This window comes from Myotis yumanensis, unplaced genomic scaffold (genome assembly GCF_028538775.1).
Source record: "Myotis yumanensis isolate MYYU_CA2020_CCGP unplaced genomic scaffold, mMyoYum1.0.hap1 SCAF_5, whole genome shotgun sequence".
Lineage (NCBI taxonomy): Eukaryota > Metazoa > Chordata > Mammalia > Chiroptera > Vespertilionidae > Myotis > Myotis yumanensis.
In genome coordinates this window covers 6,698,799-6,726,519 of record NW_027223756.1, presented here as the reverse complement: position 1 = coordinate 6,726,519, position 27,721 = coordinate 6,698,799, and the positions used below count along the sequence as shown (strand labels likewise).

General features: G+C 50.3%; 1 protein-coding gene across 1 annotated transcript in view; it reads right to left on the bottom strand.

Moving 5' to 3' along the window:
- Positions 1 to 26,439, bottom strand: part of LCP2 (lymphocyte cytosolic protein 2) — a 38,559-nt gene extending 12,120 nt beyond the window's left edge. Inside the window, exons 1-10 of the mRNA XM_070414425.1 lie at positions 26,159 to 26,439; positions 21,789 to 21,851; positions 17,229 to 17,275; positions 10,406 to 10,474; positions 9,938 to 9,969; positions 9,335 to 9,372; positions 6,283 to 6,481; positions 4,098 to 4,195; positions 2,657 to 2,723; positions 2,487 to 2,570 (exon numbers count right to left, since the gene is read on the bottom strand). Of these exons, the coding sequence (XP_070270526.1) occupies positions 2,487 to 2,570; positions 2,657 to 2,723; positions 4,098 to 4,195; positions 6,283 to 6,481; positions 9,335 to 9,372; positions 9,938 to 9,969; positions 10,406 to 10,474; positions 17,229 to 17,275; positions 21,789 to 21,851; positions 26,159 to 26,236 (775 nt within the window). The 5' untranslated portion in view covers positions 26,237 to 26,439. The remainder of the gene's footprint in view (positions 1 to 2,486; positions 2,571 to 2,656; positions 2,724 to 4,097; positions 4,196 to 6,282; positions 6,482 to 9,334; positions 9,373 to 9,937; positions 9,970 to 10,405; positions 10,475 to 17,228; positions 17,276 to 21,788; positions 21,852 to 26,158) is intronic.
- Positions 26,440 to 27,721: the final 1,282 nt, after the last annotated feature.

The following is a 27,721-nucleotide window of genomic DNA, read 5'->3' as shown; positions in this document are numbered from 1 at the left end:
AGCACACGGGCCTTGAGTTCTGGCCTTTACCAGCTAAGCACCAGGCATTAAAACATAGTTTGATGAAACTGAACTGAGTCTCATGGGGGGAGAGAGGGAGGGAAGGAGCTGCTTGGGTTCAAGCCGGGAGGAACCCTAGACCTTAGACCTGATTTTTCAGGCTCAGAGAAATTAAGTGACTTGCCCAGGGTCGCACAGCATTGCATACATATAAACAGTATTCTGGGTTCTGTGCTTCTCTCCCACAGTTTATTTTAGGTAACGGGTGATGAAAGGATTGGGTGTCTTTTGGGGTTTTATCCCACTTTCATTGGGCAAGAGGTTCTTGGTATAAAGCCTACGTTTATGTTTGTGTCTGAAATAAACCCATTGGCCACAAAGAGGTTAATTTTCCTCTAATCCTTTGGTACCGTTGACATTATATAAAATATTAATTACGCTTAGTTTCTGAGAAGATTTTTAACTTGGGGAAGAGGGTTTCTGAAGATTCTCCTGGCGGGCTGCAAATCATTTGGTTTTGGTTTTTGTTGGCTGGCCTTCCTTTCTTTTTCTCTTTCTTCCTTTCTTTTTCTTTCACTTTTCTCATGGAGCAGATAACCTGCAGGCTCCCTGAGGAAATGAGAACTCTGAATTGCAAAGTTATTCACAGCGATTTCTTCTTTATTCTGTCTGAAGTGCCCTGTGTCTTCAGTGTAATACAAGTATTACTCAGCTGGATTCAAGCAGGTCTAGAAGTAAATCCTGCATGACCTTGAACAAGTTATTTAAGGTCTTTGAGTCTCGATTTTCTCACCTGTGAAATGGGCGTGTGGGTGGAAGGGCACAGGTTTGCTGTAGGAGTCAGGTGACACTATAGGCAGGTCAGGCACTTGATCCCTGTGAGCTGAGCTTCCCCCCTCCCTCCCACTGTCCTGTGCAGCGACCACCCTGAGGTGGATGGTGAAATGGTCCACCTGGAGTTGTATTTTTACGTGATTTGTTTTCTAGATGCTGAGACAGCCAGGCCCACGGGAGGGCCAAGGATCTTGTCTCACTGTGAGGAGCTCCCTGCCCAGTGGGGGAGCGTTTTTGGTGCTATAAAAATAAGTTTGCCATTCATAAAACTCATTGGAGGTGAAAACTCTACTTTAAAGGGATAACCAGCAAACTTATATGTATATCTTTAGACCTAAATAGATTTTCTCTTTTAAAAAATCACTTATTTATGCATATTCTCTGGGCATTTTAGGAATCTCCTGTGAAGAGTCTGAGCTTTGTAAGAGGTTAGTTCTCCCAAAACATCATGGACAAGTGAGTCACTTGGAGGGCAGAGCTGGTATTGTCAAGACAAGGTCACTTCCCAAGGGAAAAGGACGCCTTTTAAGAGGCTGGGTTAGCTCAGAGGTGACTGAGACTTGATGGCAGTATTCCACTTTGTAAGCTTTGGGACAGCACACAGTCCTGCATGAGTCAGCAGAGCCTGGAGCCCTTTAAGAAAAACAGCAGCTGGCAGCAGCCTCGAGGCCAGGAACTGGCCAACAGGAGAGGCGGCTGAGGCCCCCGCAGGCGAATGCCTTGCTCAGAGTGCAGTGGTGGGGCCTGGCCTCCTTATCCCTCCAAACCCGGGGGCTCCTTGCCCAGGACTCTCTGGTCCACAGGGGGAAAAGCCAGCGTCTTCAGTGGCAGGAGGAGATGGTGGAAGAGAGCACCACTTTGAAGTCAGAAAGACATGGGTTCAAATCCTGTACCTAGTTAGACACATTTAGGGATGTTATTCAACCTCTGAGCCTCAGTTTCATCATCTGCATAGGTGTGTGTGTGGGGGTGGGGGGGAGATGATGCACCCCCTTTGTTGGGTTGGTTTAAGAATGAGAGAAAATGTAGGTAAAATATTATGGTAGGTAAAGCACTGGGTCTATAGTAGATGCTCAATATATGGTAGCTACGTTTTAGAATTGAAAATAGCTTCATGTGGAGGTAGCTGCGATCCAAGGCTACCCTTGGTCAACTGCACACAAACAACAACAAAAGTAACCCTGCCGTCTAAATAGCACGTTAGAGTTTATGAAGCATTTTCTCTGAATAGAACACACACCTTACAAATAAGGAGGTAGCTCTGAAAAGCTTAGGTCCCTGTGGCCAGGCAGCTGCTAAACAACAGTTCCTCCCTCGGCACCACAGTACCCCCTGCACCGCCTTCGGGAGGACAATGAGATGAGTGTACACAGATGGCCCCGGGGAGAAGCAGGCCCGGCACAGGGCAAAGGGCAGGAGCTCTGCTTCAGGCTGATCTGGGTTGGGGTCTCTACTTGGCAGCTGAGTAATCTTGGGAAGTTACCTCTATGTGCCTCAGTTTTCTCATCTGTAAAATGTGGGTGTTTCTAAAAGCCCCCACTTCATAGTGTGGTGGTGTGAGTTAAATGAGTTGGTGGGTGTGAAAGGCATGCAATCAGCACTCTATAGAGGCTGGCCATCATTATTACGCATCCAATACGAATGATACGCACCTAGTGTGAGGGGCTCTCTGTCAAATGGAGCTAACGAACGATCGAGGGTGGGCTTGGTGCTTCGGTCTATGGAAGGAGCCGGGACTGGAAGGGAAAAGAAGGAAGTCAATTAAAAGAAGAATGGTTGGCTGGGGGGTGGGGCATGGCCGGCCAGGGAGAGTGGAACTCACGCTTCGCTGTTTTGGGGGTTCTACTTCTACTAGGCTCTTCGTGGTTGGGCTGGGGTGTGGGGAGTGGCTGTTTGGGAAAAAAACAAATGTTAGGAAGTATTTGCAACACATCAGCAGTTCCTGGTGGCTTTATCTCCCCAAATATGTCTGAATCTGTTCACTCTTCCCATTTCCACGTTCCACCCTCAATCTTAATCTCTGATCCCAGTCTGAACAGTAGCCTGCTACGGGAGCCCCCTGTTCTGCCCTCTCGCCCCCAAAGCGATTCCTGCATGGCAGCGAGGGAGGGAGTTGCTCCCTGACAAGCCTGCTAGTAGACTCAGCTCAATGTCACTCCCCACCCATCATCACATTCCTGGGTCTTCTGTCTCCCTTACTTCACATTACTACTCAAACTGTCTTGTTTATACATCTATTTACTTTTTTTTATTATTTGTATCACACCCCCCCCCCCCCCCGACCAAATCAAAACTTCATGAAAGAAAGACCTTATTTGTCTTATTCATGCTCACTCTATTCCCAGCAGCTAGAACGCTGCTGGGCACACAGTAGCTGCTTCATAAATATCTGCTGATTGAATGAGTGGGTTCTGCATGCCAATAGCAGAGTTCACAGCCTTCAGATTTCAAAAGTAAAATGCATTTGTAGATCAATTCAGGTCTGTGAGCCCCTTTGCAAGAAAACTGCACATGCAGGAGGGAGCCGACCATTCTTAGATGGGAGGTCCTGACTGTGGTGTGCTCTTGATTTTGAGCTTTGGGGCCAATATGTCCTCTCCCTCCCTCTAGCCCTGACACTGTCCTCTCTCTCCCTCTAGCACTGACACTGTGGCACTTGACATGGCTGTTAGAGTGCTCGGATCCCTCATGAAGGGAACACATTTCCAGATATTGACTCCTTATCCTGAAGTTCTCAGGGTCTCTCTGAGTCTCTCAGGGTCTCTCTGGGTACTTGGATAGGCCCCCAGGACCCGAGACTGTAAGTTTGGAGAAAGAGGAAAGGGAGTTGCTGCCTCTCTCGATCTGGTCATAAACCTTGTAGTCTCCAGGCATTTGCCTGTGGAATTTCTGTCATTGGCCAGCAGGTGGCGCGCATCTTTTTTGCAGGAGAGAAAAGGGGACCTGGGACTCTTGGAATACCATTAGGTGTCATTGACTTAGAGTATATTTTACAGTTTTCATTTATTTCAAAAGTGAGAGACTTTTTATTAAGCAATTAGCTTAAATTGCTTATGATAAAAAATACCAATAAGCATTATAATATGAATAAAAATCACTAGTATATCAATCCCCCCACCCCAAAAAACACACATATACACAACGCGGTGAGTACATGGGTATGCATTTTCCCAGCCTTCATATAATCCTGTCTTACTGATGAGAAGTAGATGAAGATGTTTATCAACTTCTCTCAAGTGCCAGGGAAGAGCGAGGAGGCCTACCGTGTGGCTCCGGCCGGCTGGTGGGGGCGGGAGGGCAGCCATCGGTCTCTGGGGCGGCACGGGCGGCTGCTGTGGGGATTTCCCGGAGAGGGGCCGGTCTGGGAAACACAAGCACAGCAAAATGAAAGGAGAAATGCTAAAGCAAGGTGAGTGTGGGCCACACTCAGGGGTTCCCAGAAACATCCTGCACCCAGTTCTGCACATCTCGGGGCTCCAGGAGCCCTAGGTCCCACAGACTTCTGCCAGCGCCAGCGCCAGTGCCAGTGCAGGCCGTGGCAGGGACGTGTCCATACCTGGGTTACAAGCGGTGGAGAATCAGACACACATACTAGTACACACAGAGGCACGCCCAGCTGCCTGGGCAGGGTTAAATTGGCACTCACGGCTCATGGAGATCCTGTTCTGGGTTCCTTCCTTCCCCTCACAAAAGTTCTGGGCTTTCTGCCCCCTTCTACTTCCTCCTTTGGCTTATCTCTTCCCTTAAAGGGAGGAGCTGGTCTTCAACTCTAGTTACCCAATCACAGATTCTTAACTGGTTAGGACTTGCCCTGGAGAACAACTCAGATCTTTCTGGTCACTACAGAAGTATCCCTGAGCCAGGCTTGCAGGCTGACAACATCCCCACCCCTTCAACAGGGGAAGGCCAGGCCAGAACTGCCAGTGCCGGCCTCCTTACACTTTGGGCCCTGGGTGCCTCTCTTGTCTCACCCTAGCCCCAGCCTTGAGAGGCATTACCCGTCCATGGAGAATGGGGCTTAGAACGTAGGCAAGCCAGGTCGGAGCTCATACCACTCCACCCACACTGGCCATCTCTCAGCTCCTCTGAGATGCCATGCTCCTACTAACCCCAGGACCTTTGCACAGCCATTTCTACTGCTTAGCATGCTCTTCTTTTCCCAAAACTACCCTCACTTAGCCTCACCCTACTCATCCTTTAACTTTCAGCTTAAATATCACATCCTCAAGGAATAAAACCCAGACTAGGCATATACCCCAGCCTCATCTCCCACACTTGTCTCCTGAGTATATATCATGTTTTAATTAAACCATTTTGTGACCCATTCATTTGACGTTGCCTCAGCCACTGGACTATGAATTCTTTAGGGTGAAGACTGTCTTATTCACTCTGTATCTTCATAACTGACACATACGAGGTACTCAACAAGTCAGTTATCTATTTCTTCGCTGGGCCTGTTTCCCTATATATAAAAAAAGGTTGATAATTGTTGCCCTTATCACATAGAGCAGTGGTCGGCAAACTGCAGCTCACGAGCCACATGCGGCTCTTTGGCCCCTTAAGTGTGGCTCTTCCTAAGCCTTAGGAGTACCCTAATTAAGTTAATAACAATGTACCTACCTATATAGTTTAAGTTTAAAAATTTGGCTCTCAAAAAAAATTTCAATCGTTGTACTATTGATATTTGGCTCTGTTGACATAGAGTACTTAAAAAGACAAAATAAAATGTTGACATGGAGTTTATAAAAGGGCTTTAAAATTGCCAAGTGTGATAGAGCTAAAGAATCGGTGGTATTAATTTTTTGTGATACTGACCATCAACTCTCTGGCTTACTCCTTGATATTCTAGTCTACATGCTTATTTTCTATCACCATCTCTCCTAGAACGTAAGCCCTGTGGGGCAAGGGCTATGTCTTCTTCCCTGATCATGCCGACTTTCAGCATTTAGAATGGTGCCTGGATATAGTAGGAGGTCAGTGATTTTTGTTGAATGAATGAGTGAATGAATGAATGAGAAATGGGCTGACAGAAATAGAGAGACAGTGAAAATCTTAAAAATGATTTGAAGTTATGCTCAAACCCCACTCAATATGGTTATATATTCTGACAGCCTATGGGTAGTTGTGTCACCTAACTATGAGTTGGTCAAAAAATGTGGAGAAACAGGACATGAGTTATTACTGCCACGTACCCTCAAATGGCAGTTCAGTGCTGGTATCAGCTGCCATAGGCAATGATTTCTCTGCAGTATGAACAGTCCTCACAGCAAACCTAAGTGGGTGTGTTATTACTCTGTCTCACAGAGGAGGAAACCGAGGCCCAGGAGGTGGAGTCACTTGCCCAAAGCTGGCATCAGCATACCCAGCTTTCTGCTGCGTGGGCGCCCACCTCCCGTGCATCGGTGGGGCCGGGGGCCGGAGTCGGGGGGCGGACTGCAGGGCCCTTACCGATGTACATGGAGTTGGAGTTGGAGAACGGCTTGGCAGGCAGGATGGAGTTTTGCAGGGCTTCCTCGTCATTGGAGGGTGGAGGCTCGTAGTCGGCATCGTCTTCCACGGGCGCCTGGTCCTCCTCATTGGGGGACTCATAGTCGCCATCATCCTCCGCATCCTGATCGTCATTGGGACTCTCGTAGTCGTCTTCTTCCTGCCACGGTGACGGGGACAGCGCAGGCTGTAGGGGCTCCTCGGCACTCAGCGTGCCTGTGTCTACTCTCTCTGCCAGGCTTCACAGTGGTACTCGCGTGGGGACAGGCAGCACCAGGATGGTCACTCCCATTTTACAGCTGAGAGCACTGAGGCTGGGGAGGACAGTATGACCGGCCAGCAAGTCGTGGCCTTGGGACCTCCGTGAAGGTCTTCAGGCCATGAGGGCAGTGCATTTTCCTCTACACCGTTTTGCCCAACTGAGATAAGCAGAAGAAAGGAGGAGGACTCTGGAATGGAGGGGCCAGAGACCTGGCTCCGTTTTGAGTAAACAGTTTTTACTCCAGGCATCACCGAGAGGAAGACTAAATGCCTGGAGCATTTGTGATGCCCCAAGTTCATTGTCGATTCTGTTCATTGATGGTGGGTGCTGTGCTAAAAAAAATGTCTTCTCATTACAACCCAGTGTAGCACTGCAGGCCACGCTAATGGCGAATGGCTAGTGGGAAGGCAGATAGCCACGCCTGAGTCAGAAAGCAGGTTGAGCTGTGTCTGGGAATGTTTAGGGGCCAGTCACACTGCGCTATTCATTTTGGCTGAGGGCTGCACATACAGGTCATTACTCATGACCTGTGACACCGAGTTTGAAGCCGCTCTATTGGAAAGACTCTAAGTTTTGTATTGCATCGCACATGTGCTTCTTTGTGTGTGTCAGGAAGTCAGCTTAGGGGCGGGGTGGTTGCCTGGGAAGCAGTCCCTGGACCTGGACAGTCACAGGAATGACGTCCCAAGAAGGGGGGCCACCATCAGCCACCCAGCGGAGTGGCTGGTCACTCTCAGGCCAAAGTCAAGGGCAGTCAGCGAGCCCAGGGCATTTCTCTCAAGTTCAGGGCAAAGAAGCAATGGGAGGTTGCAGCTCGGTGAGGAAAGCTACGGAGTGATCATCTAGAAATCCTGGCAGCTTTGTGGGTGGCGTGAGGAAGACCAAACTGTTCAACTGAAAGATTGTTGTGTTAATTTTTGACTTGAGGAGCATTTGAAAATATGTGCTGGAAGGCAAAGTGAGGATTGAGTGTCTTCCTGGACTCCAAACAAGGCCTGTCCTGTCATTAGTGCTTCTTTATCTTAAAAGCCAAGTTGGGGGGGGGAGGAGGGGGGACCTGTGACAATCAGGACTTCAGGACGATGGTGTCAGCCCTCTCCAGCCCAGGCTGACTGTGCCCTGGCCTCATGGGCGACCCTCGATTCTCTCAGCCTGCCCCCCAGGCCCATTGCTCCTGACTTCCTACCAGGCCTCCCCCACAGGCCTCTGCAACGGTAGACTCTTCCTCTCCGCCTCTAGGACGATTCTGTCTCCCAGTGACTTCTGTGTGTGCTCTTGTTCCTGATCAGACTCTGCCCCGCGCCTGTGTCATCCCTGTGCATGCCCTGCACTGTGAACTGCTCACACATTTGGGTTCTTTATCGCCACCCCGCTTGGGGCTGAGCCCTGCACAGAAGGCACTGCATACCGGCACCTGCAAGGATGTCGCTTCTGGGCCAATGGGTAAACATTTGGGGGAGCTCTGGTCTGTCTTCCTTTCCTACGAGATAAATCTGTTCTATTCCTTCGTGTTTAGGCACAAAGCACAGAGTTGGCAACTTTTTCAAATTCAATGCTTCCCTTTGCCCGAATCCCAGTGAATGGGACAAGGAATGTGTAGGGCCTGTTCCTAAAGGCACTAGATCAGTGGTTCCCAATGTAAGGCACACGCCCCACAGGGGGGCAGTTTGATTTTTAATGGGCTCAATTTGAGAATGAGTTATTAACAGTGAATTTTTCGCATTTCTTATGGCTCTAGGGGCTTCATATACAGTATATAAATATATATTGTGACAAATTTATGCATTTCAGTTCTCTATTATATGTTTTGAAACTATTTGCTATTTTTTATATCACTTCATATTATAATTTAACAATTTCTTAGTGATTTCTCCCCCGGTACTTCAACTATCCCTTTGTTCTTTTATTTTTCTCTTTCATGGATGCCACGTTCTTTGGAAGCTTGTTTAGACCAAGTGAATGCCTTTTAGACTTCCTCCCCATGAATAAGAGTTCACTTTTTGAACAATAAGAATTCTATGTCACAGGTGGGGCACCAGGGTTTTAGAGATGCTTAGATGGGGCGCGGCCTAAAAGGTTGGGAGCCACTGCACTGGAGGCAGCACCTACTGGCAGACCCGTGGCCCAGGGCGGGCCACCTGGCCCTAGGCGGGTCTCTAACTAGCTGAGTGGCTCTAAGAAGTCAGGCTCCCCAGTGGGCTTAGCGGCTTCATCCGTAAAATCCACAGATAGACTCTGGTCCCCATGGAGCCTTCGCCTGGGCCTAGCCTCGTGCACAGGGAGTGTTTATTGGGGATTAGGGGTGACGGTGTGCAGAGCTCATTAGAATCTCAAAGGGGTCCCTGTGACCCCTCAGCTATAAAACCAACTGGCTGGAACCTTCCCTGAGGTCTTCTCAGGCTTAAAGGTTGATTCTGAAACCCCTTCCTATTGCTCCACCAGGGGGGACAGATGTGCATGAGAAAAGCTACATCCAAGCTGCTCTAAAGCAGGGGAGGGTTGGGGGAGGCCCTGCCGTGGGTGGTAACATTGGGTAACGGTGTGGCCTGCAAACTACGACCCACGGGCCAAGTTCGGCCCAGCGTCTGGGTTTGTAAGAGAAGCTGGTGTGCTGCCACGTGGATGGCAAGGCCAGGAAGAGTTACTCTCCGGCCTCCGCACATTCCCTGACCGTGGCGGGTACACTGGCCTCTGTGAGAGGCCTGCTCCTCGCTACAAAGACGCTCTGGGAAAGCAGCCAGCCATACTCACAAAAGACGACCAGCCCCCGTTCTCCTCCTCGTGGCTTTCTGTGGAAGGAGACAACACTACATTAGTGCCAAAGAAGGTGCTAGAAAGAAAGTGAAAGCAGCTCTCCCTTCAGGTGCCTCCCCCATCCATGCCCTGTCCCACCTGACACCCGCTGAGTGCTAGACCGTCTGCCTGAGGGCTCAATCTCCCAGAGGGCAGCGGGCTCTCAACCTTCCCTGTAGAAGCAACCAAGAGTGCTTTAAAGTGGCCGACGACGTAACCGCTGGGAGGCTGCTCTAGAGGCTCAGAACCATGGGGCTGGCTCCACGCAGGTGCCCAGACAAAGCCTGTGCTCTCCCGCCCCCTCCCCGGCCCCGCGTTCCTCACTGTGTCTCTGCAGAGGGTCCCCGCTGAGCAGGGCCATAAGCCAAGTGCCCTGCATAGTGACATCTCTCCTGCCCTCAATCGGGACCCAAACCCTTTTCTGGGTCAGAACCGGCTGACAGGCAAATGGACAAGGTCACTGGCATGCCCCCCAAGGAGCCCTAGGAACCAGGAGACGGACTGAAGCACCTTCCCTCCACCCCCAAAGCCATCTCCCCCCCCCTCCCCCGAGACCTTTACCTATTTCCTCAGGAAACCGATGGACTTGGGGTCTGTAAGGCAAACAGCATTGCGTTAACGGCCTCACTGACTTCAGGAGCCCCCCCTTTTCTCCACCTGGCCCTGCAAGAGGCTCCCCCAGTGGAGAGTATGTCTCACCCCCAGGACTGAGGTCCTTGTCGCTTGGCAACCAGGGCCAGACTGCCCCAAATTCTAGAAACCACCAAAGCCACATGGGTGGGGCCGCTGGCAGCTGGCGACTGCCTGACTGTCTCGGAGAAGTTCTGCTGACATCCCAGACCCAGGGTGCAGGGTAGGGAGCGGGAACACCCCCCCCTCCCCCCCCCGCCCCAGGAACCAGCTTCAAGACCCCGGGACTGAAGGGACACCGATCACAAACTGGGCCGAACCAGTTCTGCGCCTCCCAGTTAAGGTCCGACTTGGGCGTGAAAATCCTCGCCCTCCCTCCAGCACACAGGGCCCACTCACTTGCGAGGTGCGAAGATGCTCCTCCTCTCCTCATTCTTGTTGATTTCCTGACTTAACTTACTGAGAATCCTACAAGATAAAGACAGATAAGGTGACAAAACCATCCGCCCCCAGCCTTCCCACTGAGACCGGATGCTCCTCGACCCGTCCGACCTCACGCCTGGACCAACCTCCCCCAGCCTCCTCCTCTGCCTCCAGCCAGTCCCCCAGGAGGCTCCTCTCCTCACTTCCTCCCGGAGCCGGTCACCTTCATGCCCCTGCCAGCCCTTCTCCTGCCCAGGAAGCCCGCCGTGCCTGGCTCAGCCTCCTCAGTCTAGCCCCGAGCCCTCCGGGAAGACTGGTCAGCCCACACCTGAACCCCTTCTCTGGAGTCCTCAGCCTTATGGCATGGAGATGACCACCGTGTAGCAGATGCTATCGCGTGAGCCTTCCTGGCTGAGGTGCTCTGACTCTTGGTGCCTTGCGGTGATGTCTGGCTCCTAGGAAGCCTGCAATCATCTCGGACATGATTGTATAGCGCTTGACCGGGGCTGTTCATTAGGCCGGATCCCCTTCCATTCTCCTCTGCCTGCCTCCCCCCTCAGTGACCTGGGTTCTAATCTCGGAGAAGTATTCCCGGTCAAGGATCAGCCTGTGGAGTGGGAGTGCGAGTGGGAGACTCCCTCCATCACCCATGCCCTGAGGCCAACTGTGGCCAGGACCTTGGAGATGCTCCTAGATCCTGGGGGCTGTGAACCAGAAAATCCCCAAAGCCAGGACGGGGAGGGCCTTCTCCGGCGGGACCGCACACAAGCAGGCCTTAGCCATAGGCGTCCGTTCCCTGGGCTCTAGCAAACCCCCAGGACGTGGGACTCCAGCCTCCCTTCACACCCCCTGCTGAGACCACGGGAGTGAACAGGCTCAGAGTTTCCTAGGGATTCGGGGCAGCCGGGAGGAGCCTGGGAGATGATCTGGTCTAAGGCCGTTTGACAGGCGGCCCAGACAAAGGCAGGGACAGGTCACCTGTGGGTTAGTGACGAAGGCCACCCCTCTCCCCACAACATAGAAGCCGGGCTCCCCAATTTCCAGGCCAGCACACCCTACACACCACTTCCTGTGTTCATGCCCGTCAGCAGTGAGCACTATGAGCCGTGCCCATCTGAGAAGGACCCAGGAGTTACATGCCTTCTGCGAAGTGACTGTCTCCAGGTGACAAGCTTGGCCCACAACAAAATTGCTATGTTAGAAAGGCAGTGCCCTGCACCCACCACTTCCTGCTTCCCTCCTGACCGGGACCCTCCAGACCCCAGACCCACGCTCCTCCAGGCTCCCAGGACTGCTGCCCAAACCCCACTTCCTCATTAAATTGACAGCTAAACTAGTCGTGATCAGGGCAATGGGGACTTCAGAGGACAGAAGGGGAGGGCAGTGCTGAATCCTGGGCCACAGTGTCCCTGTGGGGATGTCACACTTCACTGACTGCCCGGAGGGGAAGTGTCCTAAAGCACCTGGGGCTTCCCAGTGGCCTTCTGACTGTCACCTAGGAAATGTGTCACCTGGGACATGGTTCCTTTGTTTCCTTTAAGTGATTGTTTTGAGAAGCTAAGGGCCCCTCTCCTCCCTCTGACTTGGGGGATGGAAGGATCCCACAGAGGGAATCCCGGCAGGGAGGCCTGGTGGTGTCCAGCCTGTGGCCAGGCTGGGGGTCCCCCCTTCATGCCAGGAACAGGCTTAAGGCACCTCAGTGCACAAAACAAAGCTCCCTGCCATCAAGGAGGCTCCGTGCTAATTAAGAGAGAAGACAATGCACAATGAACATTTAAGGAAGTGAAATGCTAGGTGAGACCAGTGTATACAAACATGCCACCCTGGGGGGAGGGGGTGGGGACAGGGTGCCGGGGAGGGTGCAGTGCAGTTGAGAAGGAGCAGGCCTCCTGCTGAGATGACATTTCAGCAGGGACCCGAGGAAGGTGGGGCGGCCCACCCCACCGCCCCCGACCTGGTCCTGCAGAGCCTGGCTGGGCTCTGACTCACAGAGCAGAGCTGCTTTGATCCTAGAAGGACCTCCTGCTCTGCGAGGTGGAGGTGTCGCTTCGCACCAGTATCTTTAGCAGCCAGGCTGGAGGCTAAGGAAGGAAATGCCAAACCACAGTCCCCACCAGAAGAGAAGCAAAGAGCTGAGAGAGCGGAGCAGGGCCTGCCCTTCTGGTTTGCAGCAAAACCTGGCTCTTGGGGTCCTCCTCCTTTGGTAGCCCTCAGAGGACACCTTCCTAGCCAGCTGGGACCACTCTGGGGAGCGGGGGGACAGGGCAGGAAGGCGGTGGCTTCCTCTGTGTGCAAACCTTGTAAGTTGTCCTCCACTCCCACACCCCCAGAGGACCAAGTGACAGTGAGTGGCCGGAGGTGACTCATTCCCCCTCCTTCCCACAAACCTCACACCTCACTCAGAGCCAGGGAGCGAGGCGGAGGGGGCTGGGCAGCTGGTAGACATAGCTCTCTTCTTTGTCTCATTTTTAGGGGTTCACTGGCTGAGGAAGAGGGGCTGAACCTTCCAGTAGGAAGCTAGGCCATTGCAACAGGTGACATCCTGCCATGACCTATTCTAGCCCAGTTGCACCCCTGCTCGCTGCATTGTAGGGGCCAGTCTGACACCTCCTGGTCACGTGAGACCCAGAGCCTGACTGCAGCGTCCTGCCCATGGGCAGAGCCCACCCTGTGACCTCAGGCAAGGCATTGGCCCTCCCTGTGGATTTAAATATAAAACTTACAATATGGGTTTTAAAATAGCCTCCCAACAGGCATCAGCAGGCTTTATCATGCACTCTGCCGGCTTACCAGCTCCTGCTCAGCTGTGTGTTGGTTTTGAACTAGGCCCTCTATAGGGAAGCTCCATTTTCCTATTTGAAACCCGTCCCCCGTTACAGAATTTGGGGTGTCTCTGGGAGACACTGTGTTCTGAGACCGACGACAACTGCAGACAGAGAAAGCCCTTCTCACCAGCATGGGTGTTCTGACAAAACCTGTTTAATATTGACTTTTTAATCAGGGGGAAGGAAGTAGATTCAGAGGAGCGCAATCGGGTTTTGGTCTGTTGCACATACACAAATTCTCCTTCACAGACCTTTCGGGTAATGATCAGGGCAAATGCACCTACGGACAAGGGATGGGAATGAGTAAGTAGTGACTATCGATATGTGTCAAGTACGGCACCAGGCACCTTACTCGGGCTGCCTCCCTGAAAATCCACTGCTCTGAGGGTTGGCTCCTTCCCCCTCTGTAGATGAGGAAGCCGAGGCCAGAGTGTTGAAGTGACTGCCCCAGCTTGGAGGAGGCCGAGCCGGCTTTCGAACCTGGCTCTCCCTGGCTCCAAAGCCCACGCCTTTCTATTCCTTCATACCCCCCCCCCCCCCCCCACCCCCTTACCAGGATAGGATAATTAGTAAAACTTTGATATCCCGCTCATGGGGATTTTGCATAAAATAACAAGAACAGCTGACCCTTCTTCCATGCATTTTGTTGTCTCCGCATTATTTCCTCTAACATTCCTACTGACCCTTTGAGGTAGGTTCTCTCTACATTTTCCTCTCCTTTGGACTTTAATTCCACATCTATTAGGCTACTGGAAGTTTCCTACAGTCCTTGATACTCTTTATTGTTTTATCTTAATAAAGCAATGCATTTCATTTTGGATAGTTTCCATTGCTGATGTTTACTGATATTTTCTTCTGCAGTGTCTAATCTGCTGTTAATCCCAAGCAATGCGTGTCTCATCCCAGGCATTATCATTTTTATCTCTAGAAGGTTCTCTTTGGGTCCTTTTGTGTTTCTCAAGCCTCAACTTAACTTTCTGAACATATGGACCACCATTATATTGCCCCTGTCTGCTAATTCTGCTATCTGTGTCAGTTATGGGTCAGTCTCCATGCATCGTTTTTCTCCTCATTGTAGGTTAGACTTTTCTGCTGATTTGTGTACGCATTCATCTCTGATTTGATGCTTGACATTGTGACCTGTACTTTGTTGGGTGATGGGTGTTTTTGTATTCTGATCAGTATTTCTGAGCTGTGTGTATGTTTTTTTGTTTTGTTTTGCTTTTCCAGTCTTGCTGTTAAGACTCACTAGTAGGGACAGGCATTTTTTAGACTAGGGCTAATCATCCCTCCCCACTGAGGCAAGGCCTTCTGTGCACCCTCCCCAGTGACTATGAATCGGACGTTGTTCCAGTCTGGCCGGTAGACACAGGTGCCACGTCCAGCCCCGCGGCTGGACGCTATTTCCTCTAATGTTGGGTGGTTCTCTTCAGGAAGTCTCCCATGTGCCTGCTCCAATGAGAGCTCTGCCGCAGAGGGACCCTGCAGTCCCCCAGGGCATTTCCTCAGGGCAGCTCTCTCTTCTCTGATCCGCATTCAGAGAACTCTCACCTTCTGGACCCTCAGCCCTGTCCCCTCAACTCGAGGAGTTCAGCAGACTCCACCTGTCCCCTGCCATGGCCGGAGACTCCCTCAAAGCAGGGAGCAATCATGGAGACCGCCACCACCGCCACGTTCACTTTCCATCTGTCATTGTCTGATGCCCATGTTTTAAAAACTGCTATTTCATGTATTTTGTCTAGTTTTTTGGTTGTTTCAGGTGGGAGTGTAAATCTGGTCTCATTACTTCTTGTTGTTCAGAAAGCGAAAGTTTCCATTCCTCCGCTAGAAATGACTAGGGCACCTTAGGGAGTGATGGGGACCTCAGTGAACTGGGGAGCACACCCCCTATCTAAACAGGGCAGTAGACACTCAGATCCAGCTGACCGCTCCCACATTGTAACATGAGCCCAGGCTTACCGAAGCTTCTGTCTGTTTCTAAAGAAGCCAGATTTTATGAAACATACTTTGATTTATAACACCATGTAGATCAAACCTACCTTGCCTGCAGGCTGGCTCTGGCTGGCCAGCCACCAATTCTGACCCCTGTGTGTTAAATTCTCTTCTTTATATCGAACTATGATATTTTTTCTACAGCATTATATTTCCATAAGCATAGAAGTATCCTGTCTGCACCCTCCAATACAGTAGTCATCAGTTCCATGTGGCTATCAGCCACGAAAATGTGGCTAGTATCTGAGGAACTGAATTTTCCATTTCATTTACATTTATAGAGCTATGTGTAGTTAGAGAAAACCCCGAGGAAGAATCAGCATCCTTCAACAACACTTGCCCATGGAGATAGGTAGCACCGAAAACAAATCCTTATCCCTTTTTACCTTTACCCTTTCCGATGAGGGAACCCTGAGGGCCCTGTTTCCTTTAATTGACCTTATCCAGCAGTCGTACTTACTAGGGACCTCCTGGCCTCCCACTCCATGGCCCTACTTCCCTTTTATTAGTATGAGCTCTGGGACCCTTGGAGCAAGAGAAAGGACCTCGGAGAATGTCCAGAGCACCGGTCTCAAACTTGTGTCCCCCAGACTAAATCTAGCTCATACATATGTTTACTTAGACTTTCACAATATTTAACAATATCTGAGCCAACATTTAAAGATGAGATAAATCAAATAAAACCAATCTGTCTAGCTACGTTTGGTAAATTCAGAGATTGAGCATTCTTGGGTCCACATTGACTGGAGCTGAGTAGCTGCTGCTCTGTGTGGGTGGAGAATATAATTCTGATTTGCCACAATCTCCACCACTCCCTACTGTTCACCACCAATGAGGCTCCGTGTTGATTACCTCAGTTATCATTATAATTGTGCTATTATTTTTCTTATAGAGAAGAAATATGTCTCCATACCCATGTCTTATTCATAGGTGGTAAAATGATCCCGGCTGGCATGGCTCAGTGGTTGAACATAGACCTATGAACCAGGAGGTCATGGTTGGATCCCTGGTCAGGGCACATGGCTGGATTTTGGGCTCGATCCCCAATGGGGGGCATATAGGAGGCAGCTAGCTGATCAATGATTCTCTCTCACCATGGATATGTCTCTCTCTCCCTTCCTCTCTGAAATCAATATTTTAAAAAAACACACAAAACAATAAAAAACAAAACAAAAAAACACAAAGGTGGTAAAATGAAAAAAAAAATCAGTAGGGCTTTGCATTTTCCAACCTGGTCATTTTACACATTTATATCAGCTGCCTGGCTCCTGGAAGCACTGGAGGATGTGGGACCTTTACTAGAGGGATAGGACACACACACGGCACGCTAGGCACGCTGGACTTCTCATTTCAGCACCCATGTCAGACTCCAGCACCCATGTCAGACATCAGCACCCATGTCAGACATCAGCACCCATGTCAGACATCAGCACCCATGTCGGGCTCCAGCACCCATGTCAGACTCCAGTAATGGATCATGTCGCCCTTCCCCGGGGATTCTTCTCAACACAGTGGCCCTCCCTGCCACCGTTCCCAAGCAGTCAGCTCTGACAGACAAAACGATGCTCTTCGCCATTCCTCACGCTGAGCTCATTCTCTCCTTTCACTGAGCTCAAAACCAAGGTCCAGAAAACTTGAGCAATCACGGAGTCTGTGATGACACCACAGTGACACCTCGGATCACTTGACTGGAAGTCTTTCCACAGGCCCGAGCCACCCGTTGGGAAGAGAGGAAATGAAGACATGGCGCAGGGTGGGCTTGTCTTTGGCAAGAGCAGACAGCGTGCCAGCTGGGCTGCGCCTGCTACTTCCTTTTCCCAACGTGTCGCGTAACTTCTCCTCCCCACACCCTGGCCTTGCCTTCACTCTCTTTCCTGTTTCAAACCAACAGTGAGAGATCACTGACTCAGCTCCCCCTGAATGACTCCCCATCCCAACCTCTGTTCCCCAAACCACCCCAACAAATCAGGGGTAATACTTACGGCACCCGGAGCTTAGGGAACTTCTGAATGTCATTTTCTGTCAGGTTCTGAAATGAAGACACAGGCAGGTTACAACCCACAGGCAGGGCCCTGGGCCAGGCGAGTAGAGTCAGGTGTGAGACAGTAGGGAGTGGTGGGGACTGCAGCACATTGAAGAGTACACCCCCCACCCACTCAGAGTGGGCAGCTTCTAGATGTTGCATAAAAGCCTGTGGGCCTGGTGTTGCTGGATCTACCTTTTTCAAAGGGAACACCATTTCCTGAGTTCTCTTGACAAATAATCTTGACAAGCACGATGAAAGCTGAGTTGTGGACCAAACAGAATTTGTTTGGTGGGCTGAATCTGTCATGTTATGACCTCTTCCCGTGTGAGGCCCTTACCCCAGACTTCAGGGCCCCTCAATCTCTGTATGAGCTGAGCAGCTGTGAGAGGCCGACTTGCAGAAGGAATCTGGGCCTCATGCCACCACTGCACCCCAAAAGCCTCTTACACCAGGCTTATTGATAGAATTCTCTAGATGTGGGGATGCGACAGAGGCTTTCCTGAGGGAACTGAGACGGGAAAGAAGGAAGAAATAATATTTGTGATGAACTGGACCTCTGCCTTATAGCACCTTGATTAATCTTCACATCCACTCTGTATTGTAGGAACCCCATTTTATGGATGAGGAACTGAGGCTTGGGGGGGGGCATGGTTAAGGGAATTTCAGCTTGTAGGTGACGGAACATCTGTAGTCAAAGTTCTTCCTATCAGCTTCCCTCCTCCCATGCCGGAGCCCTTTGAGGGTCCGGGGAGCCTGTGTTGGAGGGGAGAAGGGTGAGAGAAGGTGGCTGGAATGGCGGAGGAGAGGCAGGGGTGCAATATTGGGAAGAGAAAAGAAGAGGGTGGGCACACTTTCTGTAGAACCAATGCTGAGCCAAAGGGGCCCCACTGGCGTTCCAACTGAGGCCAGAGCCTGGGCGGGAGCTCTGGAGTCAGGCAGGTCCCTCATCAGACCCTGCAGCAGGGTTGGGACAGGCATCTGCCAAGATTCTTGAGAAAAATCAGACTTTTCATTTAACTTCTTAACTTCTCTTCTTCATCTTCATCTTCATCTTCTTCAATATCACTGAGCAGTGGTGTCACCTCTGCCAAACCCCACCCCTCCCAGGATGTGCTAGGACTCGTGTCCAGAGTGCAGTATGATGAGGGAGGGCCTCCCTGGGGGCTGAGTTCCAGGCGGCTGGCCAGCACCTTCGGGTTGGCTAAGCCGGGGTCATATGCTGAGGGGACTCCGGGAAGAGAGTGAAGGAGGAGGTGGAGGTGAGCGTGGCCAGAGACAGAGCAGCAGATGTTAGGGCAGAGCAAGCCCTTCAGAACAGGGCCAGGAACCAGAAGGAAAGATGAGAGGTGTTTACAGGGCAGTTTTGCTACGTGATGTGATCCCTTCCCCCACCTCCTTCAAACACCTTCGGCAAACTCCCGGCTACTTGTACGATGACTCAGAGGTAGACTTGTGGCTTTGCGGGAATATGACTCTGTGCTGAGTGTATCCTCCAGAGGGGCAGAGGAGCGAGGAAAGCTGCAGATTGGCCCCGCGTGGAGGAAGGACGTGGCCCCAGCGACACTGATGCTTACCTGCCCCGTGTCCATTCTCTCTTCCTTACTGACAGGACCTGCCTTTCGTTCAGGGCAACAAACGTGTCCTGTTCAAAATACTCAATACCCTACCAGTGGTTCTCAACCTTCTGGCCCTTTAAATACAGTTCCTCATGCTGTGACCCAACCATAAAATTATTTCCGTTGCTACTTCATAACTGTAATGTTGCTACTGTTATGAATCGTCATGTAAATATCTGATATGCAGGATGGTCTTAGGCGACCCCTGTGAAAGGGTCGTTCGACCGCCAAAGGGGTCATGACCCACAGGTTGAGAACCGCTGCCCTAGACTCTCTTGCAAATGGCTGAGGTCACATATGGCCGGAGAGATAATTGAGGCCTACTGAGAAGGGAAGGAAGGAAGAAATAATATTTGTGATGAACTGGACCTACTGGGTGGAGCTTCTAGAAGTTACTGCTTTCCTGAAAACAAGGAGGATACACTCCCCATGCATCTTTTGCATCTTTTACTCTTTGCCGCCCCCCTCCCCTCCCCCGCTTCTTCCTGCCTGGAATGCAGATGTGATGCCTAGAGACAGAGTAGCCATCTTGCAGCCATTAGGACAGAAGCCGTAGGCTTTTCCCATAAGCTGGATGGGGCCTGGGTTCTCAATGACTTCCTTCGGCAGCTCACCAGCCACGAGTGCCCACCTCTGAACTTCTTATCACTTGAGAAAGATAAACCCCGGTGTGTCTGAGCCACTGTGATTGTGTTCCTGTTACGTGCAGCCACACACCTCCCTAAGCACACATCTTCCTTTTCTTCAACCTTCTGGAAGGAGCAGGTGGATGTGAGCGTGGCTGGAGACAGAGCAGCAAGTGTTAGGGAAGAGGGAGCCCTTCAGAACAGGGCCAGGAACTGGGAGGAAAGACAAGGTCTCACCCTTCTCACAAGGAAACAAGATGGTAGCAAAACAGATCTGAGAAACCTGGTAGCTCCTGTGCTGCAGAAGAATAAAGGAAGGGAAGAAAGAAGGAAGGAAGGAAGGAAGGAAGGAAGGAAGGAAGGAAGGAAGGAAGGAAGGAAGGGAGGGAAGGAGGGAGGGAATGACACACCACATGGGCCTTTCACTCTGCCTTCAATGGAGAATGGTCCTGGATACTATAAAGCTGGAAGGAGTGATAGACAAGAGATAGAGCTTAGATCAGAGCCCAAGTTGAATCCAGAGCGCCTGGGGTGGAGGGTGGATTTCAACAGAAGCTGCCTTTCCGTACTCCGGCTGCCGGGGCAGGCACCGGGTTCTGCTTCCTGCTCTCCGGGCTCCCAGCACCCTCCTTCCCCTTCCCTATTTATAGAACAAGCAGAATATGCAGCGGGGCTGCAGGTCCCAGATATTGGAGCAGAGGTGACCAAGTGGCTCAGATACCATTTCTCAACCCAGGAAACAACCAGGTCCTCACAGGCCTGGAACTCCCCCGGGGAGTGTTTGGAGACCCACAGGCTGGAAGGGACTACCACCCAGTCCAACGTGCTGGTTAACAGAGGAGGGAGCTGGGGACGCTCAGCGGGCAAGTGTTTATTCAAGGTGAGCTAGGGCATCAGGACCGTCCTCACAGCTGTCTCACCCCTTCCCCACTCAGCCCCAGTAGGTCTCTGTTCTCAGTGCTAAAGGCGCCAGATGGGAACATTTGGGGTTAGCAGTAATTTGCAAGAACAACAATAACAACAAAACTCCAGGAGTTCTACTGGGGAAAAGCTCAGTATGGAGAAATAGCATTGTTAAAAACCCATGCAGTATTAGGCTGCATTAAAATGTGTACTTGAGTCCAATTGCTAAAGTGGGTGCGTTTGCACAAATCCCATCACACCCCTGTGCATTATTCCTCAATTGCAAACGAGGTGGTGGGAGCCTGCCTGAAGATCCCTTTCTGCGCTAAAACTAGCCTCTGGAAGACAGAAGTCACACCTTAACCATCCCTTATTCCCAGCACGTGGAATGGCTGGTGTAAAAAGAACTCAGGGAAGTGCTTGTCCGATGAATGGATGGTCAATGAATAAAACGATGTACGTGGGTCAGTGAATAAACATGTCCTACATGACACACGAAAGCAAAACTCAGACCTATAGGGACAGAGGTCTGGTCTCAGCATGAGACTTCAGTGCTGCCCAGAAGTGGGCCAATGACTATAGGTAGTAGTGAGTTCACCATCACTGAAAGGATTCAAGAAGATTGGGGATGCATTTACGTAGTCAGGGTCTCTCTTACCCATTGGCAAAGGTGTCATTTCAGGGGAAATGCTCAGACCACATCCCCAACCAGAACCCAATGCCTCTGTCCCACCATTAGATCTGCATCCCTTCCAGTCAAAGGCTTAGTCCTTAATATGCAGATGCATCTTAGCCTCCACTTGAAGTGGTATGCAACATAATGGAGTGGAGAGAGCCATAGCCCATGTGTTTAATTGGCACAAAACCATGAACTTAGTAGCAAGAAATAGAGATGTCATTGAAATAATAAGGGTGCTCCCACTCTTTATTCCACTCCATGAGCATGTACCCCAGAATGAGAGATGGGAAAAAAGAATCCTCCTGTTCTCCATCCCAGATGGTCTTTTCTCCCTTGGACTTGGATTTCTCAAAGTGTGGGTGGTATTTGAATAGATTTTCAAGGTGTGTGTGTGTGTGTGTGTGTGTGTGTGTGTGTGTGGTTTTAACTATATTGGGTTTCTTCTTTATACTTTGACTTTGGAATGTACCTTGGTATCAGTGAAAAATGTGGGAGGTACCCTAAATAGGAGGACCCTGAGAGGTGATGAGAGAGGGGTTCATACAAAACCTCTGAAGAAGGCAAAAAGGTTGTATGGGGATCCTGCAGACAGGCATTGATCCTGGGCATCCTCAAGGATCAATCGACCCTGCAGCCATTGGTTAAAGTACAGAACAGCTCTGGTCTCCATGTGTCGAATCAGCAGCACTTACCAAAAACCGTGGCCCATCGATGTGATGCTTCTTCACGGCCTTTTCACAGTCCTTGTAGTTCAGCTGCAAAGAGGAGAGGAAGGTGCTGTCAGTGGCAGGCTCATGCCATTGGTTCCCCTCCCTTGCCTGGCCCAGAAGCTCAGCAATTTGTGGTACTTGTGGCTAGCCAGACTCCCCGCTCCCTCCCCTGTCTAACAGAGGGCCCGTCCCCACCTCAGCCCTGCTTTCACTAATCCCGTGGGACTCTATGAAATGGAGAACTTGCCTCGGTCGAAAGCTTTGGGGCCAACCCCTAAGAAAGAGAGGCCTTCAAGGCTACTCTGCAAGCGGAGAGGATCAGGAAGAAGAAAATAAATAGCACTCATTGTCTCGCCACCCAAAGACAAGCTCGGTGGACATGGCTGTGTGTTTCCTTCAATGCTTTCACTCTGAGCATACTTCTAAACATAACTGAGGTTATAATTTATATTCAATCTTGTGTGCCTGGCTTTTTCTCAAAATTACCCTCAGGCGATATAAGCACTGCCTCATGTTATTGCAAATTCATTTTAAACATTAGTTTCATTGATCTCTTGATGCTAAACATTTAGATTGTTTACCAAACTGCTGCTCCAATAATGATAAGAGCAACTGCTGGAAATTATCCAACGCTTGCTCTATGGTGGGCATTGTCCTTAGTATTTAAACCAATCTTAGTCATTTCATCCTGGCCTTCTCCAGATGGAGAGCCAAAGGCGCAGAGAGTCAAGTAACCTGTAGGAAGCTCCACGGGGAGTAGGTGACAGAGGCGACAGCCAGGCTTCAGATCAAGCTTTTACTGTCAGGAATGGTCCCGTATTTGTTAATAACATTATAACTGAGCCATAAGTAAAGTGAGCAAATTTAAGTGCAACTTAATACACATCCAGATCATATTAGAGGACATCATGGCCATTCTTCTGCATCCATTTTCATTTTCTTCTACTTAACACACTGCAGGTGGGTCACGGGCATTCTCGTGTTTTCACATTACACAGTGTTTTACATAAATGTTAAAGGCGCGCCTTGACATTAAATACCCATTGCATTTTGAAGTTACGTATTACATGTTCTTACAAGCTAACATCTTTTTAAAGTATGGTACTTTGTAAAACGTTTTTTGTACTCGTTCAATAGAAACTTATCTGGCCACTGGGTAAAGCTAGCAATAAAACTACTGGTGCGCAATGTGTTAAGAGAAACTGTTTAAGTTAGATTCTCAGAATAGAGTTATAGGATTAACAGGGATGATCATTTTGAGGGTCTCGGTTGCTTTCCTAAAGAGTCACATCAATCAACAATCCTCTCAGGTGTCTGTGTTACCTTGTCTTCAACAGCATATGAATTGGCATTGGAACTATCTCTAATCTGATGTGTGGGGATGGAGTATTTAAGGTTCAATGTTTGTCCTTGAGAATATTAGGATCTCCTCACAAGTGTGTCACAGTTTGTGGCAGCCTTCTTTGGGTACAGATTTAAAATCATGGCCTTTTCTTATGGCCGACAAGACTAAGAAGTAAGCACACTTGTTGTAACCTCTTGGCTTGGAAGAGTAGGATGAATGTTAGAAAGCTCAGGAGAAGCTGATTTAGAGATCAGTGTGGAAAGCAAACAGCATCCGAGGAGCCCTGAGCATCCCTCTTATCTACATGCTCTGAGCTGTAAGTGGTTCTTAGAAGAGTCAGCTGCCTTTAATTCATCATTTTCATTGTCATCGTTGTCAGATGAACCTCTGATTTTGCAAAATGCTGACCTCAACTCTAGATAGACAGACATCCTTGCAGACTGGGGCCTGCCTGGGAGTTTGATTCTGATCTAACAATATCTGGGCTTGGGGGCTAGAATCTATATTTTTAGCAAATACTTATATGGCTTTTATGAGCACCCAGTGTTAGTTGGCACTGGTCTAGAGTAGATACCTGGTGCTGCAGATGGGCCAACCGAGGCCCAGAGAGACCTAAGTCTGGGGCCTAACATCACACAGTGAGCTGGGAACACAGCTGGGACAGGAACTCATGGCTCTGAGCCAGTGCCTTCTCTACTGCATGGCCCAAGTCAAAAGGAATTGGAGGGGTTAAAGAAGTACAAACCACGGCCTAAGTCCTCCTTGGGGGCTTGCATTCCAGACAGAGGATGAGCTGCTTGTGTAGCTGAGACAATAAGGCACAAGAACCTGCCAGTCTGCCTGGGCCTGGGCTCCCAGCTGGGGGCCAGCAACTAGAGCAGGAAAAATGGAAGCTCGATCATCAACTGCCCCCTCTCTGCTGAATGCCTCACATACGTTACCTCCTTTAATTCTCCCAACAATACCATGAGGTTAGTTACTGTTAGTATCTCTATTATACTGATGAGGAAAAAGAGGCACAGAGAGGTCACGTGATGAAGGCAAAGTCACCCAGCTAGCAAGTGGCACAATCAGGATTCAAACCGAGGTATGTCTGCCTCCAGAGCTGGCTGGGGAGGTGTCCCCAAGCGGGTACTGATATCACGGCTTCATTAGAAGTTGTGCTGGCCAATCAGGGTTTTAAATAGGAGATTTGATGGTTAAGATCCATCCCCATTTGGTATTTTCTCTCAGTGGGACTGAAGTGCTCAGGATCTGAAGGGTGTTTATCTGTGTCTCTGGGGGAACTTCCAGGTCACAGAGGCCCCGCAGTCTCCTTATTCCCCACTTCAGTCATTTTATGCTGGTGCTGTGGGCTTGACCCGGGGTGAGGGATTTCCAAGAAGAAAGCTCTCCCTCCCCCCAGCTCAGGCAGAGACCTCTCCCTGAATCAGCCCTGGCCTGGGGCCCATCTCCCTTTGCCAGGGGAACTCGACCATGGGTTCTTCTGTGGCTGGGCTGGGTTGTACATTCTTCTTCTCACATTGGAGATGGAGTCTATCTGTGCTTCCCAGCCTGCCCCGTGGTTTCCCTTCCTATTTCGCAATCCTTCTCTCCTTTCTTTACTGAGCTAGCGTGCTGCTTGATAGAGATCTTGGCAAATTTCACCGGGGGCCCTGTTTCATTCGGTCTACGTTTAAGAAAAAACACGTAGAATTAGCCTTCAGAAGTCAGTTTTCCCAACCATCTTTGCAACCACAATGCTGAGACCTAAGTTGAGATGACCTTTTAGAGGGAAAAAGAACAGGAAGGAGATGCACAAAAAGCAGCAACAGCAGGGTTCGTGGGCCGTGTCCCCATCATGCCACACCTGATTCAACATTTTCAGACTTTTCTTCCTGAGGTCGGGGAAGAGCAGTGTGACAGTAAACACCTCGGGGCCACACAGACCCCAGGGTTGGCTGTGTGACCTCGGGAGCTTGAGCTTCCCCAGGAAAGACAGAGCGTGGGCTTAGATGATCTCTAAGGCCTCGGCTTTAAAATGTCATCTGTATGACGGTCTGGAATCTTAACCGAATCTGAGGCCAGCCTCCTCAGGGGCAGGTGCAAAGGGGTCAAATGTCCCTCACGAGACACCGTATCCCTTGGACAGGGAGAGAATATCCCTGAGTCATGTGGCTTGAAGCCGCTAAGCGACCTGTGGTCCCACCAGCAGATGACGAAGCGTGGGGATCTTCAAGCATCTCCAATGCCGGAAAGCAGGACAACAGCCTTCTGGTCTCAGCTCTGCCACAGCTCACTTCTGACCCTCCTGGCTGAGCCTCTTCCTCTGCAGGAGCCTCAGTTTCCCCAGCTGTAACCTGGGCTCATACCAGTTTTCTGACCTGCCTGGCAAGACCCTCATAAAGCTCCAAGGAGATGCTGCCTCACGTAAGGGCACGAGGAGCCCTCCGTCAGGGTGATGAACGAGGACTGCTGCCTCGGGCACGGCTCATCGCGGCCTTCCCCTCCCCCCCCCAGGACACCACTTCTCCGTTTCTAATAAGGAGCCTTGATCTCACTAGGGGTTAGAGCAGTTCTGCATCTCAGAGCTTGGACTTTGAAACCAGATGGGCGACAGACCGGAATCCTGCCTCTGTCACATGTAGTCCCTGGGGCTTTGGGCCACTTAACCTCCCTGCACTGATTTTGCAGCTGAGCCCGGGGACAGACCCTGTTAAATAGTCCTGGAGAGTGTGAGACGGGACAGTGCCTGGAGAGCACAAGCCCAAGCCCTGGCACACAGTAGGTACACACTCATTGGAGGACTTGCCTTCTCCCCAGATCTTACTGTGGGAACACTCGGTAGTGTAGGCATATCTAATGGTACTTGCCCAACTGGTGAGGTGGCTGCGGGGCTGGAAGTTTGCTGCTATCTTTCATGCCTTTTGCGTTCTGCCTGGACTCCACCTTCAAGCCTCTGTCCAGCCTTCCCCCCACCCTCCCCGAGGGCACTGCCAGCCCCCCACCACCAAAGAGCAAGGCTCACCTTCCTGAAGTAGTCTGCGAGGCTGTCGGGGTCCCAGGCCAGGACCTCAGAGCGGAAGGGCACATTTCTCAAGGCCATGGCTGCTCTCCGGGGAGGACGCTCACAAGCTGAGCATGGGTGCAGCACCCATGGACAGAGAACCCCAATCCAGAGCGTGGGGGTGTCCTTGGCTCTTCCCACACCCGGTTACCCTCTGGAGCAGCCTTGTTGGAGCCAACGTCTTTTCTGCCGTAGCCAGATCCCAGAAAGCAACGCTTCCTCCGCGAACAAATATGGTCTCTTCTCAGAAAACGACTCAGCAAGTTTCCTTTACCACTTCCTCTGCTGGGCCCTAAATAAGTAAACAAGGAAGCCAGCTCCCCGCTGGAGAGGCCGAGCGAGCCATGGGTGGTAATTCCCCAAGGCCAGCCACCCAGCCCAGTGGGAGTGGCATGAAGGGGACATGGACCCCAGGGTGAGTTCAAGTACGTTTCTGTTAAAACTCCTGGCACCCATAAGTCTACACCACATTCCTACTTGCCTGGGTCTTTGCAGTTGAAAATCTATTTTGACAGTTGACCTAAAATATAGACAATCTCCCACATCAGTGAACTGCCGGGGGAAGCAGCAGGGCCTTTTCATGTTTTCCAACCACCCCTCGGTCTCTCTAGCAGGGGTGGGGAACGTCCGGCCCAAGGGCCGTATAAGGCCGGAGAAATCATTTGGTCTGACCCCGCCAAGGCACTAGGGTGAGTTAATTAAATGTTTGACCAAATATAGCAGGCTAGTTTTTAGGTTGATAATTTGGTATGGCCCATGAATGATGGTATCAATATTCAAATGGCCCTTGGCAGAAAAAAAGGTTGCCCACTCCTGCAAGGATAAAGTCGAGATTTCTTCAGCTGCCCCCTTAGAGTTACTGCCAGAGGGTTCTCTGTGAGTGAGTGGGTGAGCCAGGGCCCAGCGCTGAGAGAGGGGCTGCACGGGGCAGACTACGCTTGATTTCTCATATGATGGTTTCCATGCTGTGCAACGTGGGTAGGACTTAACACGTTGCGGACCAGTAGCTTTATTGCTAGCTTTATCCAGTGGCCAGGTAAGTTTCTATTGAACGAGTACAAAAAATGTTTTACATCAATGTTAAAGGCACGCTTTAAAATTAGATACCCGTTGCATTTTGAAGTTATTTATTATATGTTCTTACAAGCTAATATCTTTTTAAAGTATTATACTTTGTAAAACACTGTAATATGAAGTGCGAATTCTCATGATCCTTTCGCAATTGGTTAAGATCTAGGAATCTCAGTTCCCATGTCTGTAAAACAGGAAAACAGAGGCATTGCTTCACGAGCACATGAAACTTAGATGCATTTAACTAGACTCACTTAAAGGGAAAAAAAATAAAGAAAAAAATGATATTGATGCTGCCATATATTCTATTCACTATTTCTTCCTCCATATATTCCATCCAAAGGACACATTCCCTAGAGTGGCCTCGAGACAGAGAGGGGAATCTGCTGCTCTGTGGATGTTGTCAGACTCTGTGCATTTCTCACAGTCTGAGAGCTTTGTTGTTAAATATAT